A 9,239-nucleotide genomic window follows, 5' to 3' on the forward strand; every position below is an offset into this window, starting at 1 on the left:
CCCTTCCCATCTCCGGTGTTTTCGCCTGCCCCACCTGCTTTAAAACGGTTTAATCTGCTTTCACAGTCCCCGCCCCAGAGCCTGAGATTTGTCACAGACGCCTTTCTCAGCCTCAGAAACAGCAGGTGAGATCATTACCTCACCTAGGAATGTAACTTTAATAAAGAAAGCTGGAGAGGGCACCCTCCCCAACACCAACACACACAGCAGTAGCACCTTACAAACACTTGTGATCTTTCCCTCTAGCTCTAGTCCCCAACCCTACTTTCCTCTTTCCTTGGGGGGAGAGTCAGAGGTTTCGAAAGCTCCCTGAGGTCTGAGCTTGCCAACAACTGAAAGGATGTGCAGCAATAAAAAAAGCGAGAGTTTTTTCTTTGCCAAAAACTAAAGAAAAGAGAAAGAACAAACAAGTCAAAAGCAGGACGTGGTTTAACTGGCAACTGTCTGCGAAGGGATATAAATCAAAACTTCAAAGATAAATCCTCAAGTCCAGCAAGGAAATGAACCTGATGCTCTGTCAAGTGACTGTGAGCGCTCAGAATGCCGGGTTGAGACTAACACATGTCACTCGGCCAGTGGGCCTCAGGATGCCAGGGCTAGGGGACGCTCCGGGAGTGAGGAAAGGGATTCCCCAAGAGATATTTTAGTTAATGAGAATTTTGCATCCCGCCCCCCCCCCCATCGCCGCTTTCCTTTAAGGTTCGGTATAGAACTGAGAACTGTCACAGGATCTGTCACAGGTCTGGAAAATCCACGAGCCTAAGATCTCCCCAGTCTGGCTGTTAATTCCAGCTCATCCAGCGTTATTTGCCTGCCATCACCCCTACACACACCACCCACCAAGACAATGGAACTACGATTTAAGGGTTAGGTTTTTCGTGTGTGTGTGTTTGTGTATTTTTTAAGGGGATGATTAAAGTCCTTCCTTTCTCCTCTACCACCCCCCTTATCCCTTCTTCACTTCACAACAAGGGGAAGTTCTAGGGGATTTATCACGAACAAGTGCGAACAGTTATTTTAGTCGAAAGCTAAGCGAAAGGAAAACTGCCCCAGGCGCAGTGACGTGGACTTTGATACCCAAAGACTGGGACTGTCAGAGGGCAAGAGCCTGCCTCTTAGCCAGGAGCCGCCGGAACCAGGCGAGAGAGTCTAAAAATCTTGACCATGGGTTCCTGCAGCTCCAACCCCGGCCTCACCCAAAGTTCCTGGAGCTTCACCCAGCTCTCTGCCCAAACTTGAACCAATCAGTCAAGCCCAGAAGAGCGACACAGGTGACTGAGCCCAGGGCCAGGTCTGTGCCTAGACGGCCTCCCCTGATCTCCCCCACCACTCGCCCGCGCGCACAGCCACAGGACGCCAAGCCAGGGCCGGAAAACTAGAAAACTGCCCCTGGCCCAGGTCAGTCCGTGGCCTCTCCGAGGCCCTTACTCACCTGGCCTGAGGATCGCAGCGGAGATCAAGAGGCAGAAAATCAGACGGCTGGAAGGGGACGCCTTGGATGCCATATTCCTCCTCCTTTTGGAGAGCCACAGACAGAGTCCACGCCGCAGGAGGTGGCGACGTCCCGGGCCCCACGGTGCCCGCACGCTCGTGGGTCCCGACGCAGAGGGCAGCGGCTTTTCCCAAACACACTGTCCCCTGGGCTGTGGTGGCGTTGCACCTTCAGGTCTCTGCCACTCGCAACTTTCCACCACGCAATACCCGCAAGTCCTCCGCCCTCCCCCTCAGCACCCGCCCACGGTCCCTTCGGCTACTCCTCCCAGGACCCGCGACCTGGCATTCCCGGAGACACTTGAGTGACACGGAAAGGTGTACGTGGTTCTTTTAGGCTGGTATCTTCTGTTAGTTTTCTTCTCTTGAAATAATAATGTTGATAGTTGTAGTGGGCATCAAAAGCTCTGTGCTATGAAGGAATCGCCCGAGGCGGCGACGGGGACGGGGGGGGGGTGGCGGCGGCGGGTCTCCTCAGGTGGCAGCAGTGGCAGCAGCGAAAGCGGCGGCAGCAGTAGCAGCGGCGGTGGCAGCGGTCTCTGGGCAGCTCTGAGTGGAGCGCCTGGAAGGCGTGTGTAACTGCCTCTCTCCTCCTCCCTCCCGCCTCTTCTCTCCCTCCTCTCCCCTCCCCGCTCCCCTAGACGCAGAGCCTAGCAGGTGGTTGGAGCGCCGAGCCGCAGCCTAGAGGCGCTGCAGGACCGAGTGGGAGATTGAGCTTAGCGCTGGGACTCTGGTGGAAGGAAGATCGCGGGCTTCAGACCGGGCTCCCGGATGGGCGGGGCTTCAACAGGACTCCACCCCCAAGGGCATGCCCGCCAATGAGGAGCAGATTCGGTTGCTGCGCGCCGCCGGGTGGGTCTACCGGACTGACACTTCCCGTGCGTTACCAGCACCCTGGTGAGACGGCCTGGCCTCTCGCTCTCTACTGTCCACCAGCCTCGCCCCCAGTTCAAAAAACTAGATTGCTCTCTTCTTGCCCGCAGACGCCGGTCTCACTGGCTCATTCCTCTGAGATTTTTCTCCGCTGTAGTGTAGCAGTCTCCCAGTTCTATAAAATAGGGGGGCAATGGGGGTGGGGAGAGCACCTGGGGTCTAAGGGCAGGAACCAAGTGGGGAGGAAAGGGCCAGCGGAGGGGGAAAACGTAGAAACTCTCCTTCTGGGACTTGAGACGAAACGCTACTGTTTGCTTAGGGACAGTTCACGCTTTGTATTGATTCCTCCCTTACTTTTTTCACCACCCCCCCTACCTCCCTTCCGTTTCGCGCTCACCTTTTAGGTTGACCGCCTGAGTAGACTGCCCATTACCAAATGGAAAGAAGATATTTTTTTTTTCTCCAAGAGAAATTAAGAATTTCTAGACCGCCCTTCGTCATAGGATTTTCCCAATGTCTACAATAACCGGAGTGTGTGTCACTTTTATTTTGAATTAAGCGGCGTTTTTTTTTTTTTTTTTAAGTCACAAAACAGAAAATCCTCAAGTTATTCAGATTAAAAGTCAAACTCCTCCTGGTCCTTTCCAGAAAACAGAGCATCCCAGCAGATGGGCAGGGTTCTCAGGCAATTTCTTAAGATTGAGCCACCTCCCAGGCTTAACATAGGGAAGCTGTGTGGTTTTCAGATCAGGCAGAGAGCATGAAGGAATATTTTCCTCTAGAACACCGGGGTGGAGCTGTTGGAGCCCTAAGTGGCTCTAAATCAGGAATGCGGGATCACAACTCTTATCCCTGAAGCATAATAAAATCGTGGTCCCTGAACCACTTCGCGGGGGCATTAAATAGCCTTCGTGCATCACAGGGTCACCCCTGTAATGAGGCTAGTCTCCAGTAGAGAATGCTAACTAGTAATCATCATATCGTGCTATTTTTTCAAAAGGCTGCTAGTCACCAGCCATATGGGGGAGGGAATTCAAACAGAAGAAGCTTATGGAAACAAGAATGTGGGCGCATACACACACACACACACACACACACACACACACACACACACACATATGAATTCTTTATCTTTTCACTTTGTAGATGATAAAGCTCTATTTTTACCTGTGATTTTTTTTTCAAAAGCTTGCTTGTCTTTTCCTAGTTCTCTTATATTAGCAGTATTCTAAAGGAGAACTCATTTTTTTTCTCTCAAAATAAGTAGTTTCTCCCACTTGGTTTTAACATTAACATTTCATTTGCATCTTATGAATCAACAGCAAGGCTAGGACATGACAAACGCCTTTTAACTGTATTCCATGAGCTAAGCTTGGCTGAACTGCTTAACATGGTCATGAGATCTATAGGTTCCTTTATAGAATTGTTTTTCTTTAACTGTAGTATATTTCTTTAACTGTGTGTATTAGAACAGATCATCCCAATTGTTATCTTTAACCTGGATCCTTCTCTCTAGTGAACCTCTTTTATCTTGGGTGGAACTTATTACTGCATACATGTTAAAAAGCTCTTCTTTGGGAAGAGCTGTCTGATTTAGGTTCTGACAGTAACTGTATGATCATGGTGAACTCATTTAACTTCTTGAAGCCTGGGTTTCCTCACTTGTAAAAAGTGAGAACAATTGTCTCACTGTATTTTTGTATTAAGTGAGATCACACATTTAACTAACCAAACATGGTAGAAGGAGTTTGGGCATGGGGAATAAACAGAGCCTTGTCTGGATCCCTAATCAGCATTTATTCAGTGAGTGACCTTGAATAAATGTCAGTCATAAAGTGTGATGGCATATTAGCATATCACTTTCAAAGGTGTGCATTTAAATTGGATCAGAATATTATATAAATTATTGATATGATACATAAACACAGAATTCTAGAAGCAACTGAGTATATGTACATATATGTATTATACATGCCCCGTTGTTTATACACAGTTGTTTCCAGAATTCCTCTTAAAAAAGGAATGTGTCCTAGTTTAGGAAAACGCCTCAATAAGTCACTTGGAACAATAACTCTGAAGTCTGTTGGTCATACATAGCTAAAGACAGAAATAATGGTAGAACTAAATTAAGTGAAATAATAAAAATTAAAATAGGAATTTGGCAGGGGAATGTGGCAGGATACTGACCACAGCACAAGGGACAAGAGTCAAAGTAGGCAAGCATGAGTTTATATATACTTTAATGAGTTAGTGAGTAACTTTCACTAAATACTGTATGTTAGATAGTTCTAAGCAACTTTTATGAATATGGATATAATACTGACACTCAAAATATTCTATTAGAAAGGTAGTATTACCAACTTATTTTTATTTAAACTGAAACCTAGAGACCTGAAACTACTATCTCAATGTTACACCATGATTCATAGCAATGCTAATGCCAGGATTCTACCCCAGGCACTCTGACTGTAGAACTGAATTCCTATCCACTATATTCATCACTATCTTCACAGACCTGGTACAATAAATATGAGATGATGAGAGAATTTCTAAACAGAAAACAAACAAACAAAACAATAACAAAAAGCTAGAATCAGTAAGAGCTCAGAGTCAGAATTTAAAAGGAGAATGTAAATTCTATAAAGTAATGTAGTAGAGAGTTCCTCTTTCAAAATCTAGTGTAGGAGGGTGGGATCCACCTTACCCAGTTCTTAAGAGGAAAAGACTTTCCAGCTGCATCTGCATCTTTATCACTTTTGTTACAATTGAGAATACATAGTATTCCAGTGATATTTATCAGACAGTTTAGTCATGCATCAGAGCATCCTGATGGGTACTTCTTACTGCAGGAGGTAAAATGAATAATGCTTAGCCAGAGGAAAAAAATGGTTCATGTTACCTGGAACATGAGAAGAGCTTTGCATCTTAAGTATAAAAGAATTCATCATCAGTCTGCACAGTATGCTCAAAGCAGTGACATGGTAAAAAAGACAAGATTCTTTCATAGGGCCTGTCAAGATCAGAATTCAGTATCCTGCTCCCAAAACTCAAGCCAGAACACTTTGGCCTGTATTAAATTAATTAAGAGCATTCAGCACATTTGTAAATGGTTTGGACACTCCATAAATATCTGTGAATAAATGGTAAGTATTGAGAAAGTGTTCTTTATAGAATGTACACCCTCAAATAAACTTAGATTCCGAAGGGGTAGTAATATAAGAAGATGAAAGGGGTTTCCATTGAGTCTTCAGTGATTTAACTGGACAGACTAAAGCTTAGAAAAAGATAAATGAATCAAGTACTTGACACCATAATGAGAATTTTGAAATTCAGGTTGAGTATACTAAATCTGAAAATCCCCAAATCTAAATGCCCTAAATGTGAAACTTTCTGATTGCTGACAGGACACCATAAGTAGAAAATTCTACATCTGACCTTAGGAGATGAGTCAAAGTCAAAACAGAGATTTAGTAGAAATATTTTATAAACTTACCTTCAGTCTGTGTGATATTTTTCTATATATCTATTTCTCTCTATACATATATATGTATATATACACACATATATATATACACAGAGAAATATATGTATTATATATATATATATATTACTTATATATAAAGCATAAATGAATTTCATGTTTATCCTTGGGTCTCATCCTCAAGATAGCTCATATATGTATGCAAATCTTTCTAAAAATATCCAAAATCCAAAGCATTTCTGGATCTCAAGCATTTTGGATAAGAGATACGCAATCAGCTTAAGGAGAAGAAACACTTTGCAGGAAGAAAAGAGTGGCAAAAACTATTTGCTATCAATAAAATGAAAACAAAAAGCCAATGAAGGGAAAAGAAACTGAATTAGTACGGATTCTAAATGACCAGGCAAGGGCCTGTGTTGAAGATGTACTGATAACAAAGATCAAGATGGAGGGCTAAGTAGGATTAATATTAAGCCTAGGAAAATATAATTATTTTAAAGAGACACAAAGATTTCATAGGTAAAACTCTTTTTTAATGTAAATTATTTCTAAAACAACTCCAGGTATGGAATGAGGGGCATATGGATTTTTCTATTTTTAAGAAACAGTCCATTGAATTTTACTGATTAGTTTCAATTTTCAATGGTAATATTGTCAACTAACATCCTCAATAATGCTAACCAATTAAGTTAGATCACTGGCATTCAGAAGGATATAAACTTTCAAAATCTATGGTAAATATCAGGTTCTTATTTCAGACTACAGACTGTTCACTGACTGGGTACAAAAGAACACGCCTATTTTAGTCAAACTAAAAATCTACTTAGTCACTTTCCTTCCTGTATCAGACATGAGGAATGGAGAAACAATCTAGTTGAGATATTTGACTTTGAAACTTTCTTATAAATGAATGTCAAAAACTCTTAGTGTGTTAAAAACTCATAATTCATTAGTGCCTTCAGTAAGTGCATAAAATTTAATCAAAAAGTATAACAGTTGGGATTATCCCAACAACCAGAAAATTTCTCTTCAAAGGTCACTATGTACTTTCAACTGTCAACTAAAATAAGTAGATCTAGTAGTTTTGAGAAAGTAGAGAAAAATGACTCAGAGTATGGTTATTCAAAATGTTGATGCCTTAAAGGAATTTTAATTTAAGTTCAAGAAGTTCCCTAAACTTATCTTTATTTGCTTTTTCATGTCATACTAGCATTTATAGCTCCAATAGTTACATTAATGAGTATTTGGTGGGAAATAATGGCTGTAAAAATATAAAAACAATGTATATTTGATTTTCTAAAGTAAATAAAACACCATGGATATAATGGACTTCTGAAAAGTCATATTAAGTACTAGGCCCTGTTTTCCTCTAAAATAAGTAATATAGTCAGGTTTACAGGAAAGTATTAAGAACAAATTCTTAGATAAACATGTAGCTCCTAAAGAATATAATCATTAACTATGAGGAATGATTGGTAACACTGAGTCAAGATTTGTGGGTCACATAATGTAAACAAGTACCTCAGAATTTTAAGCTTTTCAGAGCCTTGCAAGTAATTTAAAGAATAGTTTTCAGTATTTAAAAGTAACCCTTTACCTTCTAATATAGGCTTTGAAGTTTTGTTTCTTATTTTGCCCTTATTCCATCCATTTAAATCATAGTGGTCTCCTCACAGTTCCTAAATACACCTGATAAAGTCCTGCCTTGGGGCCTTTGCATTTGCTTTTTTCCACTCTTTGGAACTCTCTCCCTGCATTATTAGTGTAGACCACCCCATCACTACTTTTGAGAGATTTGCTCAAAGGTTACCTTCTTTTTTAAGCCTTTCAGAAACACTATTTGAAATTTCAGCCAGCCCCTAGTCCTAATATTTCTTATCTCCCTTTCTTGATTATTTTCCTCCATAGAATAGATATATATATAACATATTTTCATTATTGCATATCTCTTTATTAGCTAAATGAAGGCCAAGATTTATGTCTTTTTAGTTTCTATCATATGTCTAGAATAGACAACACACTGTAGGCACATAACACTATTTGATTCATGAATTCACAAATACATGAATGAATACATAAATTGAGCAAAGTAATTAACAACCTAATAGAGGTGGAACTATTTGGGCTGAATTTTGGTAAGCAGCCTGAAGTTTCCCTTCCTTCTGTGGAGACTGTAAGGCTTCCCAGCATGGTTAGATGAACCACGGAGGCAGACTAACCACCTCATAGGACAGATGAGGTCACAAGGTCCCAAGAGCCAAAACTTCACCAAACTTCAGACAGCTTTGGGTATCATTCTTGTTTAAATGCAAATGTACCTCTTTCAAGTAGAGCAAATATACAAGACACCCTGTAACTTTTAAGTCAAATTCTAAGGATAATAAAATATCTGGATGCATATCAGACAGCATTAATCAACTTCAAATATAGTGCATTTATCCAAACTCTTTTCAGAGCAAACAATTCTGAATAACGTTCTGTATAACATTTCACTAAGGCAAGATTACTGATGCAGTACCAATATTGCAAAGTCTACAGACTTAGTTCGGTATTAAAGATTTTAAGCCTCAATGTTCTTTATACTTTGTTCTTTACTGGGTGAATTTGGCAAAATTATAATTCTAAAGCAATGTATTCCACAAACATAGATGATTCATAACCTATTCAGCTAACAGTGCTATAGGACAAATATTGAATTTAATTTAATGTCCAGCATTTTAACATTACGTAGATGTGTTTAATATGTTTACTTTTCTTTGTAAGGGCAAGAAATTCGCTTAATAATTTCACCTCAAGGTGAAAAGCTTGTGAGAAAATATAATACATATTTAAAAAGTTATATAAGCCAACACAAAGATTTATAAACATGTATGTGCTTTTATTGAAATTAAACAAACCTATGATGTGTTCTAGCTGGCAGAGAGGTAGAGTAAATGATTTTTTTTTTTTTACCAGTGCTTCTGGTCTTAAAATTTTGTTAAAAGTAGTTAATTGATATACCTGTTAAGGAGAATGATTTGTCCTGAAACATAGAATGGGATCCAAGTAATAAAGTAAAACGTTCTGTCCAAGAGTAGTTAATATAATCAGTTAGAAGAGAATCTCCAAAGAGTATCACTATCAATTAATTTTCCTAGACTCAAGGACATTTCAAGAAATGGCCTGCTCCAGGGTTATTCCTTGGGTTTTTCAGAGCTGAGAAAAATATTGAGACTAGGATGAAACGAATAATAAATTTAGCCTGTAAAGGCAAAGTAATACCAAGAGGCAGACTGTACAGAGTGAACTCATACCATTTAGTTTGACTGGGAAGGTAGACCTTACTCAGATCTTTTCCCCACTCAAAGTGAAGTCATCATTCTCATTTCTTCCCTTTGTCTACCTCCAAGTTCTG

General features: G+C 40.6%; 1 protein-coding gene across 4 annotated transcripts in view; it reads right to left on the bottom strand.

Annotated features, from left to right (window-relative positions):
* The window catches only part of Alcam (activated leukocyte cell adhesion molecule), a 184,321-nt gene extending 182,106 nt beyond the window's left edge, over positions 1-2,215 (bottom strand). Inside the window, exon 1 of one of the 4 annotated variants that reach the window (XM_078044309.1) lies at positions 1,433-2,215. In XM_078044309.1, the coding sequence (XP_077900435.1) occupies positions 1,433-1,505 (73 nt within the window). In that variant the 5' untranslated portion in view covers positions 1,506-2,215. The remainder of the gene's footprint in view (positions 1-1,432) is intronic. The other 3 variants (XM_078044307.1, XM_078044308.1, XM_078044306.1) reach the window with 3 other exon arrangements.
* Positions 2,216-9,239: the final 7,024 nt, after the last annotated feature.

This window comes from Ictidomys tridecemlineatus, chromosome 3, assembly GCF_052094955.1.
Source record: "Ictidomys tridecemlineatus isolate mIctTri1 chromosome 3, mIctTri1.hap1, whole genome shotgun sequence".
In the NCBI taxonomy this organism is placed as follows: Eukaryota; Metazoa; Chordata; class Mammalia; order Rodentia; family Sciuridae; genus Ictidomys; species Ictidomys tridecemlineatus.